The 21,761-nt window shown below is 39.4% G+C and overlaps 1 protein-coding gene across 2 annotated transcripts in view; it reads left to right on the top strand.

The window, feature by feature from the left end:
* Nucleotides 1–5,024: 5,024 nt before the first annotated feature.
* The window catches only part of LOC109044564 (venom serine carboxypeptidase), a gene marked incomplete at its 5' end in the record, with an annotated part of 53,668 nt that continues 36,931 nt past the window's right edge, over nt 5,025–21,761 (top strand). The window contains 4 exon segments of one of the 2 annotated variants that reach the window (XM_072306329.1): nt 5,025–5,220; nt 15,214–15,360; nt 19,852–19,926; nt 20,899–21,065. In XM_072306329.1, coding sequence (XP_072162430.1) covers nt 5,025–5,220; nt 15,214–15,360; nt 19,852–19,926; nt 20,899–21,065 — 585 coding nt within the window. 2 annotated transcript variants of the gene reach the window in all.

The following is a 21,761-nucleotide window of genomic DNA, read 5'->3' as shown; positions in this document are numbered from 1 at the left end:
TACCCCTGATAAAAATAAAAAATATGAAAATATGACCTTTTTTCTGTTTTTCTTGAACGGTCTACCCAGACGAACTAAAATGTTCTATACTAAAACTGAACTAGGTAAAATGTTTCTGAAGAGCGATGCGCTTTTGTTCTTTTTTGACTTAGGTATTTACCTACCTATTTTGTGATTCATCACATGATGTAAACATTACGCTCTCATCATTGGTAGAATTTCTAAGGCTTATTTATCAGTTCCTAAAGAGATACTTAGTTTAATCTCGTTAATTTTATGATGGTTTTTCGACATTATGTGTCTAACTTCTTTGAAAATTTTTTTGTATTCGCCATTAGTTTTGTTTTCCTCTTGGGTAAAAAAACTACTCAGGTAGCTAAGGTAGAACTTTGAAAGTGCTCTTTTTTAGATGATTTTTATAGATCTGTTTAAAGCTATACTGACCTTATAATGTGTTTTTAAAGCTATAGATGTGTTTTAAAATAAGTCCTGTAAAAATCATTTACTTAAAAAAGAGCACTTTCAAACTTCTGCTCTTCCTATATTTACACTCAAGTTGTTCTAATAAATATCCATTTTTGGGAATTCAAAAACGCACTTTAAACTATTATTTAATAACACTCCTTGCTATCCTGGCAATGAATGCAGTTAATATTTGAAATTAATACGGTGATTAGTGCTCGGGAGGGAAGGCGCAAAGTAGTTTGCAAGTAAGTGCATAATGCAATGCCATTAGTTTGTGATTTACATATCATGGCTGAATTAAGTTCAAAATAAACTTAAGTTCTATGTGATACTTGACAGTTTGCCTTTAGCTTTATTAAAGTTTGTTGTCTATTTTCTACTTTAATTTAGTCAATACTTAATGTGATTCAAACAGTGCTAAAAGTTAAATATTTTTTAAATTTTGATTACCCATTTTGGTTACCTTATAGCTCTTATACTGTACCTAACTTCTAGGAATCAGTCAAAATTTAGTTTGTTCTTGCTAAATAGCATTTATTTTTGCTGTATTATTTTTCTACCGTCATTTTTTCCTTGTGCACTTTTTAAGACTGTTTAAGTCATTTTACCTTTTTTATGGTTGACTAAAACTATTAAATTGCTTTGTAATTCTATCCCACAGTCGTACTCTCCTTATTTCTTAAACATTTTTGAAAAGGCTATGCTTCTTGACCTAAGAAAAATTCCTTTAAACTTAATTTACCTTTAAAACTTAAAATTAAAACAAATAATTAAACCAGAAAAAAATTAAAAAGGAATAAAAATTGTGAATCATTGCAAGGATACGAACATTTAAGAGTTTCTTTAAATTTTGTAGTTTACAGAGAATCCGTTTAAGTTTTCAATAGTTAGCATATTTTGGTGAATTCTCAAAATTTAAGTACTGAAAATTCGGAATTTTTAAACGAATTTTGGCAATGTCGCTAAAATTCGGAAATATTGACGAATTTTCTCAACGTCACAAATTCGAAATTTTGTGATTTTTCAGAAAATTTTGAAATTTAAAATTGCAACATTGTTGCAATAAAGTCGTAATTTTTTTTTCGATATTATCGCCGAAAATCGGCAGAAATCGACAAAATGTATGAAAATTGCAACTCGATAGAAAAAAAATTGAAACTTTATTGCATCAATGTTGCACTTTTATTTCAATAATTTCGTTACAAAATGTTACTTGGGAGGGGGGGTTGATTTTCCCGCGAAATGACCCAAATTCCCCTAATTTCGCCTCACCATTATCTCAGTAAGTTCCAGTTTTCAAGTCCCCTGGGAAAAGTTCAAAAAAACCAAATTTAAGGTGCTTCCCTGCTAAAAATGGTGAGTACAAATGAGTAGAAAATCAAAGTCATATGAATAGAATTTCAATTCATATGAATAGAATTTCAACTCATATGAATAGAATTCAACTCATATGAGCAGAATTTCTCTATTCACTTTTCGCCGACTCATATGACTAGAGATTCCAACTCGTATGACTAGAGATTTCAACTCACATGAGTTCAGCGTTGAATCTGCTGTGTCCGATATCTCAGAAACTAGTCACCTCATCTAAAAAATTATTAGAACAAAATTGTCTTATTTTTCAAATTAACACATTATGTCGGTGTCTCCTGGTAAAAAACACCACTTCTGAAAAATGAAAAAAAATTGAATTCATATGAGTTTAACTTTTCTACTCTTATGAGTAAAATACTATTCTAGTGATATGAGTAGGATTTCTACTCATATAAGTAGGAAATTCTACTCATGTGAGTCGGCGAATTCTGAATAGCCTATTCATCATTTTTAGCAGGGTTAAATTTGACCATCTAAATTTCGTTTTTTCTTTTTTTTTTAACTTTTCTTGAAATTTAGGGACTTGAAAACGTAATGTCGAACTAATTTTGAACTTACTGAGATAATATTGCGAGGCAAAGTTAGGCATGAAAGTGCACACCTAATTGTGTTGAGAGGAGAAAAACATCGAAGCACAAGTTTAATCGGTCACTAAGGGGCTCCGCCCCCTTAAGGTTTATCTACAGCTGCGTGAAGTAAGAAATTTCTCCGCGCAGGGGGCGCCACCGCTGTGTTTTAGAGTCCGTACAGCTCCACGTGAGTCCTTGAGCTTTTATAAAAGTTGAAGGAATTTCTGTTTAAATCGAAGAGTTATAAGTTCTAGCCATAACATTCTTCTTCCTATTGACCCTAAAAACAACGTGAAAAGTCATTTCTGAAGCTCTGCAATTTGATCCCAGAAAAAAGTAGGGTTAAGCATGATGACCTTGATGCAACCAATCGCGCTTGATCGCTCTCCGCAGTTGGCAGATATCTCTCTCCCACCATGAGCTGTCTCTCTCGCACTTACAGATATCCCGTAAGAGAAACTGGGATCAATTTACAGCTTTTATTATTAGACTTTCAAAGCTCGCGTTTGTTTCTAAGGATTCCAGACGTATGCTGCTAGAACTTATGAGTCTTAGAATTTAAGATACCTATTGTGATATTTAAATAATCACTGATTTCGGATTCGGATTTTAGCAGCGCGACGTGGTGGATTTTTTCGGAACTACAGCTGAAGATTAGCCTTAACGCTATCCGCGGCAAGCGAAATCGTCGGAATCGCCCGTTGACGGTTAATGAGCAAACAATTTAATTGAATGATAAAACAATGTCTCAAAGAAAAATTTCCCACCAAACAATATTCTCAATGACTCTCCTCTTTAACCGGCCAGGTTGGCCTAGCGGTCAGCGCATCTGACTCTAGACCAATAGGTCTCGTGTTCGAATCCCGGTGGTGGCGACAAATTTTCACGGAACTGACGAGTGCATCTGCAGAAACAGGTTCCACTCGGCCTTAATCCCTGAAAATTTGAAAGCCGGAGCATGGATGTGCGAAAATCCCTTTGATGTCTACTGACATAAAAAAAAAAAAAAAAAATCTTTACTTACGTGAAAGTCTTGTCTATAGATGGCTGTGGATTCGTAAACTGCAATAGAAGCCAAATAAACTGAAAAAATAATAAGATTTTCTTCTTACTCTGAATTTTGATTCCTTCTTTGGAATTTGACCTTTGGACCGTCTTCCATCACCCAATCCATCCAGCATCTTAAAAATGATTTTATTAGAATAGAGAGGATTTGGGGGACGTCCCCTATCCCTTTGTTCCAGTCTACCCCTTGAAACGAAGGACGAGAAGGTTCCTTCGCAAATCCGTGAATAACGCTAATGGGCCTGTTGGAAACTTTTGCTAGAGCATAAATAAGAGTTGTTTCCAAGAGATAATGCCTCAAATATCACGATGAGCGCGTCGGCAAAGTCTGAAATGCACTCATAACTTCACAATCTGCGTAAGAAATTTGCGTTTTTTTGAGCTTCCCGCTTCAAAAACGATACTGCGGCACAGGTGAACATGAAACAGGTGGGGTTAGAGGAGTCATTCCATCGACGGCAATATTCATCATGGTCGACGCTTGCGCAGTTCCGCGCGTAATTCGAGGAGAGTTCAAGGTCAATCAAGGCGGGCGAGGAAAATATGAACGTAAACACGCCGATTGTTATCTGGTCTTATCCTGTTCAGGTGTTATCTCGTCCCAACACGCGTGTTTTGGCCTTTTGGCGGATTGGCGTCGGCCACGATGAATATTGCCGATGATGGAATGAACCAAGATCCATCCATATAGGTCAGTCATTCCCGAAACCCAAATGAGAATCTTCTGCGCATGACGTCAGCATTACTGCCGCGAAAACCAGAAATGTCGGAAACAATGCTTTTCTTATGGGAGAGAACAAATTTTTCTTAATGAATCATTTAAATTTCTTACTTTTAAATTCTTTGAAGCTTTCTGAGTGTCGAAAGGAACGTTTAGAAATTAGCGTCAAGGGTTTCAATTCAGCTGAATTTGCGTTTTTATATTTTTAAATGATTTTTGAAGTCAGCGATGTAACAAGCCATCTAGTGGTATAGATTCGCGTGTAAAAATGGCTGATGCAGAGTAAACTGTAAAAATGAAAGAACACAAATTCGGCAAAATCGAAACCCTGAATGCTAATGTCTAAACGTTCTTTTCGACACACAGAAAGTTTCAAAGGATTTAAAAGTAAGAAATTTAAATGATTCATTAAGAAAAATTTGCTCTCTCCCATAAGAAAAGCATTGTTTCCGACTTTTCTGGTTTTCGCGGCAGTAATGCTGACGTCACGAGCCAATGGAAAGGGGCTTACCCCGAGCGGGGAAATCTGCGCAATGACTGACCTATATGGATGGATCTTGGAATGAACGACTCCTCTAACAAAATGTTCACTTGTGCCGTAGTATCGTTTTTTAAGGTGGAAGCTCAAAAAACCGCAAATTTTTTACGCAGATTGTGAAGTTATGGAAGCATTTCAGACTTTGCCGATGCGCTCATCGTGATTTTTAAGGCATTATCTATTGGAAACAACTCTTATTTTTGCTCTAGCAAAAGTTTGCAACAGGCCCATTCCGTTGCGCAACATCTTGTGCTGCGCTGCTTAAATTTTTTTTCTGTCTTGTGGATTCCAGGAGGATCTAAAAAACGAAGTTCCGCTGCTGTTGTGGCTTCAGGGAGGGCCAGGAGCCTCATCTTTGATCGGTCTTTTTCTCGAGTTAGGGCCGCTGTCCGTTCGGAACGAGTCCGGAATTTTCAAAGTGAGGAAAAACGAATACACGTGGGGAAAAGAATTCTCTCTTTTATTCATCGATCAGCCAGTGGGCACTGGTAAGAGTTTAAACACTAGATACCTACCTATCTGCACATTGCTAATTGGTTTCTTTTCCCACCAATTTTTCTGCGTTTGTCGGCCTCCTATGGTGTAGTGGTTGTAGCGCTAGCCCTATGGTCGGGAGATATCGGGTTCGATTCCCGGCCAGATGACCCGAGTTTGATGGTCTCAAACAATGGTTGCCTGGGACTCAGAGCCGGATTTAGGGGGGGGGGGGGGGGGCCCAATATGCCATGGTACCGGGCGGCAAATTTCGAAGGAGAGAGAAAAAATGAGGGAAAACTAAGTAGGTACCTACTGGGCAGCTCCGGGTGAGTCATCTCAATCCTCTCTGAAAATCATGGGCAACTTCGAGGCGGCAAATTTTCCGCTTAATAGGAAATTATTTCTTGACTCTCTCCGCGAAATTACACAGATTTTTATTTGTTCATGCTCTATGAACTATGAGGGGAGGGCCACCCCGTGCAGCGACTTTATTGCCTCGTATGGCTCCATTTTTAGCCTGACAGACCTTTCTTTGTCAAAACTCTATCTAATTTTGTTCGAGAAAAATTTGCAAGATGTGTACCCGAATATTTCCATTGCAATACATAATACCTTTCCGTACCGGTGACCAATTGCTCGGCGGAGCGATCTTTCTCCGCTGAGGGGCGAGTGCACAAGTATCTAAGGATACATCAGTGGCATTAGAGACTTGTGAATGTCGCGATGATGTCAATACATAGAGAAAAAAAAAGAGGTGTTTGCATCTTGAGGATTGTCTACCCCGTGACGTCGAGGTCGATACAGGTACTCCTGAAAAATCCGGAATTCGAAGTATGAAAAATTGATCATTATGTCCGATTTTTTGCTTAAATTAACTCAATAAATTCAAACACAATATATAGAATTACTTTTTTCCATAAACTACACCATTTTCGAGAAAATCTATGATAAAAATCGTCGCACCGACCTCCGTCATCAAAAAAGTCCAAGATGCCCGAAATTCAACCACCTCCTTTTTTTCTCCATGATGTCAATGGAATGCGACATCCCTGGTAAAAATAAGCCATACAAATTACCTATAGCCCGGCCATAGGAAAAATCCTATGGTAAATTGAAACATGGCCTTTTGGCGATAGGAATTTTCTATAGCCGGCGATTGAGAATTCCTATGGCTGGCTGTAGGAATTCTCAATCGCCGGCTATAGAAAATTTAGGGGTTCGCAGCTAGGGGATGGTGGAAAAGGGTTAATTGTGGAAATAAATTTTGAAACCATGAAAAATAATAATAATGAAACTACTGGGACGTAATTTACCCGATTTTGAAGATTAGACATTTATACCTACCTTAGGGATTGAACCCGGGACCTGCCTAACACAAACCGAAGACCCTAACCATTAAGCTATACCAGATGCTGCCTTCATGTGACGCAAAGCCGATATTTAACGTCGATTTGAACGGGAAACTAGGATATTTTCAATCTGCCTGGATTTGTCCGTGTATTTATTTTACTTTTTACTTTACTATATTTATTTTTAAATTTATTTTATCGTTTTACTTGATTTATTTCCTTGCTGACTCTATTTTTTTCTTCACTCTATTTTATTTTTTCAAGTACTTCATTTTTTTTCTTAAATTATTTACTTCTTATTCCCTTATTTTGTTTTATTTTTTACTGTAATTTATTTTAATACTTCATCATGTTTACTTTTTAAATTCATTCTATTCTTTAACCTCATTTAGTTTCTTCCCTTATACTTTATTTTTTCTTCACCTCTTTTTTTTACTTCATCTCCTTGCTCCCTCTAATTTTTTACTTCAATTTAGTCTTTGACTTCATTTTATCATATATTTAATTTACTTTATTTGATTTCTCTTCTATTGTCTCTGTAATTCTATTATTTCTGCTACTCTATTATTTCCACTATTCTATTCTATTATTTTACTTATTTAAACTTTAAATTTTTCATTTTCATCATTGGATTGGTAGGCCATAAGGGAAGAAGAGACAGTATATAGCGCTAGTGCGAGAGAGAGATAGCCTAGGTGCGCGTGACGTAAGCCCCACATACACGGTGAAAGTGGACCTTAATATTGGCTTAATGTGGGAGTCACCGATGCGTTGTTGAGCGGTGAACCTTAATATTCTCCGGGCCGACGATTATTAAGGCTCACCGATGGTATTCTGAATCAACGATCACCATCCTCTGCCATCCTCTGGAGGATTGCTCTGTGTTTGGTTTTCTCCCGGTCGTGTAGTGTGGTTAGTGGAGTTTTTTTATTCGTTTTCGCATGCGTTTCGCAATTTTCAGTCATTAAAATGTCTTTCATCGATAGGAACAAGAACGTGAAGAGAACGGTCCTACTTAAAATTATGCCCAAGCCGGGCAAATCATGCAGGGAGTTGCTAGCAGGTAGAGCTGGTGTGCACGATGACAAATCCACGAGGGTAGTGGTTCAGCCCAAAAAAGTTATTTCTGAATCTATGAACGCAATAATTCACCTACCCAAAATAATCATAATATGTTCGGTTGGAATTTCTTTCATGGTTGGAAATAACAAAAAACAATCAACACATAACCTTCAATATTCACGTGCACTTCCAGAATTTTAAAAAACCAAACAAGTTAAGTCACTGTTGTCAGGGTTGTATAAATATGTTCACTAACCCATTTGAACTCTTATGAAAAATTTGTATTGGGCCTCTAGCTCGGCAACAATGCTAGGCCCTGCCGATTTAATCGTGTAACTGCTGTTTAAAGTGACTTTGAAGGTCACCGCTCAACAACGCATCGGTGACTCCCACATTAAGCCAATATTAAGGTCCACTTTTACCGTGTATGTGGGGCTTTAGGGCCCAACTGAAGCTCCGGTGCGGAGTGCTTTGCGCACTCATGCGACCAGAGACAAGAGACCCTCCACTGGCCTCCTAGCGACAGGTGGAAGCTTTTACTTTCGGGGTTTCAACAATTCCTTATGGACAATTATGAGCGAGCAACAGTCATCACCCTATTTTCGGCTGTTGACTTACCTACATGGTCGATGATGAGCTTCGGATGACGTCATAAGCCAAACAACTTTCCCAAACGTCGGCCATTTTCGGCTTGTTTGCGAAACGAAACTGCCAACACGTTGTTGAACATCAACCATGTAGGTAAGTCAACAGTAGAATGCTGAAGTCCCGAAAGTAAAAGCTTCCACCATGGCCAAGTTACTAGTGGAGGGTCTCTTGTCTCTGCATGCGACACATCTCAACACCTGTGCGCTGAATCTCACTCCCCTGTTCATTCTCAATCCGGATTTTCCGTTGGACGGAATCAACGATTTTTAACAGTGTATATGGCCGATTCAAATAAAAAAAAATCAAAATCAAATCAAATTTTGGAAAAGTAAGAATTATTGAGAAAAAATTGAAGAAAAATATTTTTATAAAAGAAACCAGGATAGATTCACTGGCGCTTATGATGATTTTCGAAAAAATTACTTTTTTAATTGCCCCTCGTGCACACGCGTATTTCCAATCGCCGGATACTGAACATTCTGTTGCCGGCTACAGATGGCTGTTTTGGCAGCGGATGGTTATTGCCGTTATCCACAAGTGGCCAGCTATTGAATGTCCTATCGCTGACTATTCACGGCTAACGCCGGCTGCAGAACGTTCTATCGCGGCCATTCGTGGCTATCACTGGCTGTAGAACTTTCTATCGCCGGCTGTAGAACTTTCTCTCGCCAGCCATACGTGGCTATAGCCGGCGATTGAACGTTCTATCGCTGGCCATTCGTGGCTATAGCCGGCGATTGAGCCTACTATCGCCGGCCATTCGTGGCGATAGAGCTTTTTATCGCCGGCCATAAGGGCGATAAGAAAATCCTATCGCCAGCTATAAAAGCTATAGAAAATCCAACAGACGGCCATAAGATTTCTCTATCGCCTTTATGGCTTATTTTTACCAGGGTATCACTATGCAACTGGATTTCGAGGACGTAATAGAGAAGTTCGCGCATGCCAAAGAGAGAAAGAAAAATTTCCAGAGCTTTCAATGCCTCGGTGAAACTCTATGCCCCTCAAATTCTCTCTCTTCTCAACCAAATCAATCCGTAAGTTTTTCGAAAACTTGAGTAGGTAGGTAGGTACATCGATGACCAAAGTGCGAAACCAAAAATCTCCATTTGCGACGTTCCAGACTTCCTGTGATACTTTATTCATTCTATGAAAAAGTAGTCAACGTAATTTCTTGAAATTTTTTCCTTGTAAGCAGAATATTCTGTATGATTATGAATCTCAAGCTATAAAGTTTGCTTGTTTCTCTTTGGAAAAATAAAATAGAAGCGGAAATTCTAAAACATCGCGACGGAAATACGAGATTTTGCACTTTAGCATCAAAATTTAATTAAATCTTTTACTATGTTCAATGTTCGCCTTTTTCGTTCCTCACATCCTTAGTCCTTGAAGAATCATTTCCTCCTCCTAAATTATTCGTTTGCAACACTTTCCTGCATATACTTAGATGCGCATTTTTCTGACTATCGGAGAATCAGATTTCTCTTCTGTCGTGTTTTCAAAACTTATATTTCGTGCGCGTCGCGTGTTTCTATAAGACATTACACAGTCCGGGAGGGGGGGGGGGCAAAATTTTTCGGGCACCGGGCGGCAAAAACTTAAATCCGGCTCTCCTGGGACTGGACGGAGAGGGGGCGGGACTAAAGCGCAGGATTAGCCCTTGTGGGCTATTTGAAAGTAGAAAAAGAAAAGAAAGATGTCGCTTGTCTACAAAACGCACCAAATGGTAGTGAAATTTTTGGATGCGCTGTTTCTCATTAGAATGCAAACTGTGATGTAAATGCCGCTTCCCTTTGATACTTTCGCACAATTGAGGCATACGCTGGAATAACCAATTATACGCGTAGGTACAGGTGGTTTTTCCGGAGATCAGTCCGTTCGAACTATTGTATTCTTGGGTATCACTGGTAGTGATATCAAGTTGATCCCTTGATTACTCAGCTCAAGAATCCAATTTTAGTGAAGTGAGGTCAGACAGGTTGGTGGGTCTATGGAATAATCACCTATACGCGTATCGGTGGGTCTTCCTTCATCAACGCGATAACGCGCTGCATGAGTGTCTCAGGACTGTGACTGCACCAGGTGCAGAGACAAGAGACCCTCCACTAGTATCTTGGCCATGGTGGAAGCTTTTACTTTCGGGACTTCAGCATTCTACTGTTGACTTACCTACATGGTTGATGTTCAACAACGTGTTGGCAGTTTCGTTTTGCAAACAAGCCGAAAATGGCCGACGTTTGGGAAAGTTGTTTGGCTCATAACGTCATCCGAAGCTCATCATCGACCATGTAGGTAAGTCAACAGCCGAAACTAGGGTGATGACTGTTGCTCCCTAATAATTGTCCATAAGGAATTGTTGAAACCCCGAAAGTAAAAGTTTCCACCTGTCGCTAGGAGGCCAGTGGAGGGTCTCTTGTCTCTGACCAGGTGCTTTTGGCGATGGTTTTCCAAACTGATATTTCCAAGTTTCTAGAGGATCGATTTTTAAGTTCCTATTTTTCTTAATTTTGTCTTTGATTACAATTTGTCTTAGTTGTTACCGTTATTCGCGGCCAAAACTGAAAGTATTTCTTTGTTTTTCATTTTATTACATCGATGGAACAGGGGGTCCCTTTGTGCACCCATGGAAGTCTGGGGATCTTCAGTCCCATCCCTCATCCGCCCCCGCGCGTCCCGTAGCTTTAAGGTTCGGTTGGCGTACTTCCGGCTTCTCGGTTATTTTTATATTTTATTTATTTTACAATCTATTTTATTTATTGATTGATTTATTTTCATATATTTCTAAGGTGCGTTATAGCCAAAAGATGCTTTGAAGCCGAATAAATTTGAAATTTCCGTATCCTTCCCTTCCAGTCCATTCCGGCACCTCTCCGCTAATCCGCCACAGGTACCCGAGGCTCGGACTCCGACGCTCACGAGGCTTTGCTCATCGTCACCGGCCCGGGTGGTCTTATCCCCACTCAGAAAAAACTACCCAGGCCGGTGACGATAAGCGAAGCTTCTTGTTGATGTCTAAATCAAATGTCCAACTACTTTGAAAAAAGGCTCATGGAGCGAACCGAATGTCATTCGCGTAGCGAGTGACTGGCGTCCAGGGGGCGCAGCCCCTTGGCTAGCCGCGACGCGGGTGCGCAAAGCGTGCCCAGAACAACTAGTGTAGTATAGAGACATTGATGTATCCTGATGGAATATGATAGGTATCAAGACTATGTGAGTATTTATCCGTTACCTACCGACAGATATGGAAAATTTCATGAAATCTATTCGAGTGAAATTTTACGCGTGAAATTTCATAAAATTACGTGAAATTTCATGATATTTCATAAAATTTCACGAAATTTCATGAAATTTATTGAAACTTTTGGGGATACCTTTAGGAGGCTAAGAAATGCCTAGAAACAGTGATTCTAAATTTTGAAATTTTTCACCCAAAGTCTAAAAAATTCACGCGTTGCAAATTTTTTCGTTTAGTTTAGAGGTTAGGTTGGGGTTCTTCTCTCTAAACTCCCCTTTTTGCCCCCTCTTTGTGTCTGGCACCATCAGTAGAGTAGCATGATACCGCAGCATCAACTGAAAGACCATCTGAAACGCTTTCAGACCTCCAAATGTTTAATCAATAATTCTAAAAAAAATTGATAAATGTTAACTTTTGTGAAAGGAGGGGTATCGATAAGGGCCATTTTTGCCCCCCCCCCCCCCCCCCCCTAGAATCTGGAAATTTATGCGGGGTTTCCAAGTTGACTCAATATATTTTACGGAAATAATCATGATTTAGTCCATAGGCCACTGGATACGTGTTAAACGGTTGCCCAAACATAGGTCTGCAGGCGTATTTCAGCGAAAAATCGTGTTTTTCTACCACTCCGCGGCTTTTTTGACACCGAGCGCATCGTCTAACTAAAACGAGCTTTTAATATGTTATTAAGGAGGCTTTAGGACACATTTTAACCCCGGTTTGGTTTTAGTTAGAGGATGCGCTCATAGTTAAAAAAAACTTTTTCAAAAATCGACTTTTAAGGAACATCCGCAAAAATCATAGGAAAACACGTCTATCGAAGTGGATACACGCCACGTATATTATCGAGGGCAGTTATTAAGCCTTGTTAGACTCTTACGAGGAGATTTCCTTCAATTGCGTCCAAAAAAAATTCAATTTTCCATACAAACAGCTGTGAAAATAACGGATTTTAAAGTAGTGGAGGCATATTTTCACTAAACGCATAACATCAACATAAATCTGGAAATGTATGGGGGTTTTCCAAGTTGACTTAGTGCAGTTTACGGAAATAATCATGATTTAGCCCTTAGGCCACTGGATATGTATTGAACGGTTGCCTGAACATAGGTCTGCAGGCGTATTTTAGCGAAAATTCGTGTTTTTCTATCACTCCGAGGCTTTTTTGACACCGAGCGCATCGTCTAACTAAAACGAGCTTTTGATATGTTATCAAGAAGGCTTTAGGACACATTTTAACCCTGGTTTGGTTTTAGTTAGATGATGCGCTCATAGTTAAAAAAAACTTTCTTCAAAATCGACGTTTAAGGGACATCCGCAAAAATCTTAGGTAACACGTCTCTCGAACCGTATCCACGCTACGTATACTATCGAGGGCAGTTATCAAGCCTTGTTAAACCCTTACAAGGAGATTTTCTTTAATTGTAGCCAAAAAAAAAACCCCTAACAACGGAATTCCCGAAGATTTTTTTGAAGAATATACGTAGCGTGGATACAGTTCGAGAGACGTGTTACCTAAGATTTTTGCGGATGTCCCTTAAACGTCGATTTTGAAGAAAGTTTTTTTTTTAACTATGAGCGCATCATCTAACTAAAACCAAACCAGGGTTAAAATGTGTCCTAAAGCCTTCTTAATAACATATCAAAAGCTCGTTTTAGTTAGACGATGCGCTCGGTGTCAAAAAAGCCTCGGAGTGATAGAAAAACACGAATTTTCGCTAAAATACGCCTGCAGACCTATGTTCAGGCAACCGTTCAATACATATCCAGTGGCCTAAGGGCTAAATCATGATTATTTCCGTAAACTGCACTAAGTCAACTTGGAAAACCCCCATACATTTCCAGATTTATGTTGATGTTATGCGTTTAGTGAAAATATGCCTCCACTACTTTAAAATCCGTTATTTTCACAGCTGTTTGTATGGAAAATTGAATTTTTTTTGGACGCAATTGAAGGAAATCTCCTCGTAAGAGTCTAACAAGGCTTGATAACTGCCCTCGATAATATACGTGGCGTGTATCCACTTCGATAGACGTGTTTTCCTATGATTTTTGCGGATGTTCCTTAAAAGTCGATTTTTGAAAAAGTTTTTTTTAACTATGAGCGCATCCTCTAACTAAAACCAAACCGGGGTTAAAATGTGTCCTAAAGCCTCCTTAACAGTGTTCCCGGGTGCTCCGTGTGCGAGATCCGTACGCGCTACCGCTCTCCGTGCTGCTATTGGCTGAGCGTCATTCTGTGACGTCACGCGTACGGATATTTTAAGATAGGGAAGCGTTTTTCCCATAAGGTTTTTGTCCGTACGCGGTCCGTGTCGGTATAGGGAATGTCCGCGCGGCACGGATAAATCCGTACGCCTGGCATCACTGCTCCTTAATAACATATTAAAAGCTCGTTTTAGTTAGACGATGCGCTCGGTGTCAAAAAAGCCGCGGAGTGGTAGAAAAACACGATTTTTCGCTGAAATACGCCTGCAGACCTATGTTTGGGCAACCGTTTAACACGTATCCAGTGGCCTATGGACTAAATCATGATTATTTCCGTAAAATATATTGAGTCAACTTGGAAACTCCGTATAAATCTCCAGATTATTGGGGGGGGGGGGGGGGGGGCAAAAAAGGCCCTTATCGATACCCCTCCTTTATTCGAGCCTTTTGTTTTACTTAACTTTATTCCATCTCTGCCTACCGAAATGAAGCTGTCAAAATATTGTCACGGTACTGGCCATAAAGGTTAATTTCATGTGGAAATTAGGGTTATGACAAGGTCATCATGAACACTGCTGTAACCCGATTGTTGTAACTATAACTGGCTATGTCAGCAAGATAAGATAAGACATAGCCCTATCTGCGCCGCGTAACATATCGATTTTTGATTCTTGTCGTGCTGATGACATAAACAACAATCGGGCTGCAGGACACTGACAATACATATTCAGTACCTACTATTATGTCTTTCATAATATTGATGCAGTATTGCAGTGACCTTCATGGTACTGTTGGGGCATGGGTAAATGGCTTGAAAAAAAATATGAAGGTAAGTAAGTAAATTTTTTATACTTAGACGCGATTTCTGATCCGAAAACTTCAGAGATCCATATGACCTAAACTTCGGATCCCACGTACGAAATTTTTTTCTCCGTTTACAGTTTCAAAGATACATAAATATCTAATAAAAAAGAAGATCAATACTTGGAAAGGAAGTTGTGAATATAGAAGAAGAATAAGGTGTCAGTGTTGTATTAATATTATGCTGACGCGGTGCGAACCAAGGTACACTCTACTACAGGTATGGACAAATGGAATTTTAGAAAGTCGTCAAAACGCGTAGATTTGACAGCGTCGAGAGTACGACTGCGAATGGCATGTGCGGCAAATGGACGGTACGACTTCATACGTCACTCGATCGCCGATTTTCTCAGCGCTGCCACTTCGGCACCCCGTTTGTCCATACCTGTAGTAGAGTGTATCTTGGGTGCGAACCGTTTCTCCGACAATATTATAATATAATGCTGACGCGGTAGGTAAACTTTTCAGCTAAAAATCTTAACATAGGTAATACTGCATTAGTATTTGTGATATTATGTTAACATCTAACAGTATGTATCTGTATTGATATAAGATTCTGTGCTATGTGAGATATGGATCTCAACGTAGGCTTGCGATAATTTCTAAGGAGGAAAACGTAAAAATCTGGACTGGTTCTTCAGGTTTCAGTTTCACGGATAATTCAGATGGGTACGCTAAAAATTTGACAATGAGCTCTGATCAGCTGTACGATGCATTGACTCAATTCTTCGCTATTCATGGGGACTACGAGGAGAACCCGTTTTACATCACTGGTGAATCATATGCAGGTAACTACCGACTTAGAATAAACTGTATGTATAATTAATGAATGGGCCACTAAACTGTGAAGTAATTTTGACTTGTGAATAAATCATTCCAAATATAAAATTACGCCTAGAACACGACGCGCAAATTAAAAATGCGAAAAAGTAACTCACAAACCGAGAAAGACGCAGTTCCGAAAATGCAACATTTATGTTTTAAAACGCAACTTTTCTGAAAATTTTAAACGCCCCAATTTCGCGCAAAACAGAATGATGCCATCCGGCACAAATCAGAAGCGAGCACCGCTGCAAAATGTGTCAAAATCCAAATCTAGTTGCTCAAAACCTCTTCACGTCTCCAAATTTGGTCAGATAGCCGCCAAATTCAGCATAAACATTAGTAGGAGCTTGAAGAAGGTCCACCTAAAATTTCAAAACTTAGCCATCAAAATCAAAATGGCAGCTATCTAAATATCCTGTTCAGTTCATGTAAAATTTTAACTAATTTTTAGGCGCCATATGTGATCCAATCAACCCCGAAAATTAGTTAAATTGTGTTTTTCCATCCAAAATACGTCCAGGAGGATGTCCTTATCTTATGCATTCCCCTTTCAAAATGGCGAATTTCTCAAATGGCCATTCAAAGAAATGTGAACTTTGTTGTTCGTAATGTCGCAACATTCTCCAATACCTACCTACTGTGTTTGAATTCTTTGCCACCCTAAAATTTGTTCCAACCTGTACCATTGGGTAGTGAAGGAATGAAGCACGTATTAATAATTATTGCTATAAGGCAAATTGATATTATTTCTCAGTTTTCAATTAGTTTCAAATCATACAAGAAACTTGTTAAGAGAACGATGCAACTTTTCGTTTCGAGAGAACCCTGTATCCCCTCCATGACAGTATAGATAATGGGAAATAAGAAAAGAGATAACATAGAATTTGAGAAACCGGCTTGTCCAGCTTGTCCAAAAACTTTTTCCCCCCACCCACTGTGCGGCCCTGCTCCGGCCGGCTCCCCTCATGCCGCGCACCCCCCGCCTAAAACTTTCAAAGCTCGCCATTTTTAAACGGCTCAGCCGATTTAGCTCAAATTCAATACCAAACCAGTCCTAGGGGAGAAATACCACCCATAAAAATTTCAGTTCAAAATATTCATTTTCGCTCGAGTTATCAAGTGGACAAGATTTAACCTCCCCCCACTTTCGAGCCGCACCCCTCAAAATCTACATATTGCATCAAATTTCAATTTTTTTTCGCAGAATAGTAGTTCTAATGAGTCTCTACTAAATGCAAAAAAATTGGTCAAAATATCTTTCAACGTAAGAAAGATATAACTACTCAAAAATCGAAAAATCTTAAAAAGGCGGAAATACATACATACATACATACATTGTATATACATACATACTATATTATCTTACTCTATATAAAGCTGCTGTTCCCACTCACTCTGCCCCCCCCCCCGCCCCCTAGATAAAAATTGGCCGAAGCGATTTCCTTTAAAATTGGTACACGCTTACCTATTGTAATGAGGAGTTGATTAAAATTATTCCCATTCAAATCCGCTGCCTCGGATGCCCGCAAGAGCGAAAAGTTATTTCTCCATATAGTAATACATTGAAGATACGCGGTTGTTTACGCGCATCGCGCCGAACAGGTTCAAGCCTGTTGCGTGACGTCACTGGCCTTATAGACGAAATGTAAGGTTTTAGGAGGTATTTTTCGACGAATGTTTGTGGAAATCGGTACGCGGGGGTATTTTTCAACGGGGATCTCAAATTTTTGGTCGGATTTTCAAAATCTCAAAATCCAAGATGGCGGCCGTGGCCTAAAATGCTAAGTCGGCTCCTGTTCTATCGATTTTCGTGAAACTCGGAGATCCAGGGTACTTTTCGACGGGAAACTCGAATTTTTTGGTTAGATTTTCAAAATTTCAAAATCCAAGATGGCGGCCGTGGCCTAAAATGCTATATCGCTTCCTGATATCGATCGATTTTTGTGAAATTCGGTATTAGGGGGTATATTTCAACGGGAAATTAGAATTTAAGGTCCGATTTTCAAAATTCAAAAATCAAAAATGGCGAACGTGGTCTAAATTGCTATCTGGCTTCCGATCCATCGATTTTTTTTAAATTCGGTATTAGGAGGTGTATTTCGACGGGAAATTAGAATTTTAGGTCCGATTTTCAAAATTCAAAAATCAAAAATGGCGAACGTGGTCTAAATTGTTATCTCGGCTTCCGATCCATCGATTTTTGTGAAATTCGGTATTAGCAGGTGTATTTCGACGGAAAACTAGCATTTTTGGTCAGATTTTCAACATTTCTAAATCCAAGATGGCGGCCCCATACGAAAACGCGGTCCGGACTCCTAGAACATCAATTTCTGTAAAACTTGGTGAAAAAGAAGATTAAGACATAGATGTTGTTTCCTCATCAATGTTAAAAACTGTGAGGGGCGGTGGCGGCTCGCGGAGCGAGTCGCAAGTTCAACGCGAAGCGTAGAACTGGGGTCCAGGGCACTCCCCGGCTAGACGTGTCAGCTCGCAAAGCGAGCTAATCACGACTAGTACATACATATATACATACATACATACGTACACCCTTACTTACATACATACATACATACATACATACATACATACATACATACATACATACATATATACATACATACCCATATATATATATATATATAAAATTTGAATGGCATATATTTTCGTGATCTACGACCCGTGATCGGTGCTCTTCACAAGGTCTCGGGTCTGGGTCCGACATCATGGGAGAATGCAATAGTGTATTTCCTTCGGAAAATACACTAAAAATTGGACTGTTCGATATTTGAACCCCGCTTTCGCAGGTATAATAATGGAACAGACTATTAACTGAGCCACTGTTAAAGTTTATCGAATTCTTTGAAAAGCCTCATGATAAGGTTCACCCGATTCAGAGGACCGAACGCGCGTTGAGAGATGCTGCCTCCGTCTCCATTGACCTGTGACAGCCTGTAGAGGGAGATCGCATACCGCCGCGCCACCCCCCCCCCCCCCCCAATTAAGATGAAAATTTTCCAACTTCTAAAATCGCCTCTGTGTGGTCATAAGGGAAATGGTATGAGGTGGGGTTGAGAGAGAGGAGAGGAGGAGTGGGGTGACGCGGAGTTTGTTTTGAGGGGTTAAATTGCAATTAGCGGAGGTGTAAGAACGATTCGATACGGGGTTAGGCGTGGGGCTTGGATGGTGGGAGGTAAGCCCACACTGAGAAAAAATTCTCGGCGTTTTTACCTAAGTCCGTTGGTAACTTTACCATCTCACTTTTTTTTACCAATTATTGGTAATGTTACCAAAGACAGATTGGTGAGCTTACCTAAAAACCGGTATTTTTACTGATTTTTTCAGGTAAGAATACCACTTTTATTTGTAATCAATTCCAGTAACTTCACCATTTTATCTCGGTAATTCTACCACAGTCGACAAAAAATATTGGCATTTTTACCAAGCTCCATCGGTAACTTTGCCATCTCACCATTATTGGTAATTTTACCGAGACAGAATGATAAGATTACCAATAGACCCTTATTTTACCAACCGTATTTCAAGATATGAAATAAAATACAGAGGAGAGAAAATAAAAAAAAAAGTCCGATGAAAACTCGGTGTCAGTCTACGCAATGACAAAAGTTGTGACTGAGGTTGCGAAGCGCCGATCCATCTAAGAGGCTTGAATTCGCACTCATTAGCCATTTAGTGGCCACAGCCGAGTGGCAATGTGCTGGCCTACCACCTCAGCGACTCGGGTTCGAATTCCCGCGGAGGCTCCGAGGATTTTACGCTCGTCTTCGTCAAAGGACCTGACGACTGAACCTGACGGAAATCGGCTGAAGACGCGTGAGTCCACCGCGTAGGTCATATGGCTCGCGGCGAGAAACAACGCAAACCCCATTTTCTTTGGCGATTTTATTGGCGATAAAATCGCTAGGACCATCAGTATCTGAGCGATTATACTCGATCTTATCGTGATAAAATCGCAATTTTTTCGGGCGATAAAATCGCGGAAAGATCGAGGATAATTGCTCAGATGTTGATGATCCTAGCGATTTTGTCGCCGATGAAATCGTACAAAAATCGCCATTTTTCCGTTGAAAAATGCTACTTGGGTTTGTCTCTTTTTAGGTTACCTACTTGACACAACCAGACTTAAGTTAGGTTACTTGACAACAACGCACTTCGGTGTTGCCAAGTCGCACCAATTTTGGTTTCTGACAACAGCTGTGCTCGAGGCTCCATTATCGCCGTATTACCTACCGCCAACCGAGGTACTACAGTTAGTCGTTGAAGTTCAAGTGCTGCTATTTTTATGAAGTTTCTCATTTTAAGTATGGTCACACTGTCGATACATTCTTTGATATAATGGCAATGACATGATGGGTAGTGATATCCATCCATATCCAAAATAGGTAATTTAATTTGGTAAATTAATAACTGAGTGATGTAATTATGTCCAATTGTAGGAAAGTTCGTGCCAGCTCTTGCATCCAAAATACACCAAATGAACGTTGAAGGAGGACCAAAAATTAATCTACAAGGTACAAAACGGAATACCAATTGAAATTTCTTATGAATATTAAAGCATCACATAGGTTCGTAAGCATTGGCGCACGAAAGGGGGGAGGGTCCAGAGGGTCCTTTGCCCCCCTAGAATTAAAAAAGTATCATCTTGCCCTCCCCCTTGCAAAAAAATTCTGGATGGTTAGAAAAGACCTTAGTCGAGGATTATTATCTCTATAAATGTAGAGTCTGAAATGAAAACACCTTGTTCATACACTTGCATTTTCTAAAATTTTCATAATTGAAGCCTCAAGATGCGTCAACTTTGAGTTAAAATTTTAACAAGTTTCAGGTTCTATTGAATAAAACAATTCGAAAGTATTCTTTGCTAAAAGTCAAAAAAGTAAGCGTAATTTTTCAGCAGAAATTGATGAAAAATCTGCGTCTTGGGAGCCTCAAAATGCGTCCAAATAGAGTTGAAATTTCAAAATTTTTCCGGGGGAGGCCCGCTCAGTACTCCCCGGTGGTAGGGGAGCCAGGTCCTCCTGGGAGAAAGACCTGAGTAGGTATACACCTGTGTCCATAAGATGCAGCTTAAATCAATTAAAACGACATATTTCCAAACAAATACAGCATCTTACAACTTAAATCATTCCAATCTATCTAAAAACAAAATCTGTAAAACGATTTTGATTTCTGTCATCGTTTTGAGGTTCCGAAAAGCCCTTAAAATCTCAACATTTACCGAATTTTCGAATTTTTCCGTCAATTTTTGCTATTTATCTTGAGGTTCATCGAGACTTTTCATTGGTTTTCTTCTTGAGAATAGGGGGCGTCCTAGACCTGCAAATATTTAACAACCTTACATGAGAAAATTGCGCCTTTATTAATTATTGCCCTTTAAAAAAATGTTACATGGGATCTCTAAAGTAGAGCATTTTTTAATGTCTTTTTGCCCCGGAGACATTGTTTTTTTACCGTGATTATAAACTTTTGATTTGGGTTTGCAGGTATTGCAGTTGGGAACGGCTTCACGGATCCGTCATCAATGCTTTACTACAGTAAATACTTATTCCAGCTGGGGCTAATTGACATAAATGCAAGGACAACAATGGAAAAAATTGAGGAATACACAAAAAGCCTTATTGAAAGTAAACAGTACATATTAGCTTTTAGTGTGAGTTCACATCTACCTATTTATATAAATAAAATTAGGGCCGGACTGACGAGGTTTGCCGGGGTGATACAGCATCTCGGGCCCTATAGGAAGAGGACAAAGTTGTAGAAAAAGCTATAGACTAAATTATAGCAAAAGGATCAGACAAAGCTATAGACTCCGTTTTAGACAAAGTTGGAGACAAACGAGGACCAATTATGATCATCAAAGTGATAGACAATGCTACAGACAAACTTACCTAATGATAAAGCTATGGACCAGGCGATGGACAGTCTTAGACAAAGCCACAAATGAAGGTATAGACGAGGCTATAGACAATGTTTTAGACAAATCGATAGTCAAAGTTATAGTTAAGGTTACAGACAGAGTTATGGACAAAGTTATGGACAAAGCAATGGAGTACCTAAGTGATAGAGAAAATCATAGACAAAGTTATGGACCAAGTTGTAGACGAGGCCATTATTAATGATGAAGAGAAAGTTGTAGATGAAGCTATCTTTATGTCGACGGTCAATAGTCAAAAGCGGAATTTAGTAAAATGCCAAGGCAAATAGTCAAAAGACAATGAATAAGATGATTTTTCAATTAGCCTAGTCATTTTATCCAATGGCTTGATGTTTTGTCAAATGCCTAGGCGTTTTGTCATATGCCTAGGCCCTAGGCATTTCATAAAATACCTAACACGGATGAGCAAAT

This window comes from Bemisia tabaci, chromosome 1 (assembly GCF_918797505.1).
Source record: "Bemisia tabaci chromosome 1, PGI_BMITA_v3".
In the NCBI taxonomy this organism is placed as follows: Eukaryota; Metazoa; Arthropoda; class Insecta; order Hemiptera; family Aleyrodidae; genus Bemisia; species Bemisia tabaci.
The sequence above is the reverse complement of the archived record's forward strand: the minus strand, read 5'-3'. Positions and strand labels throughout refer to the sequence as shown.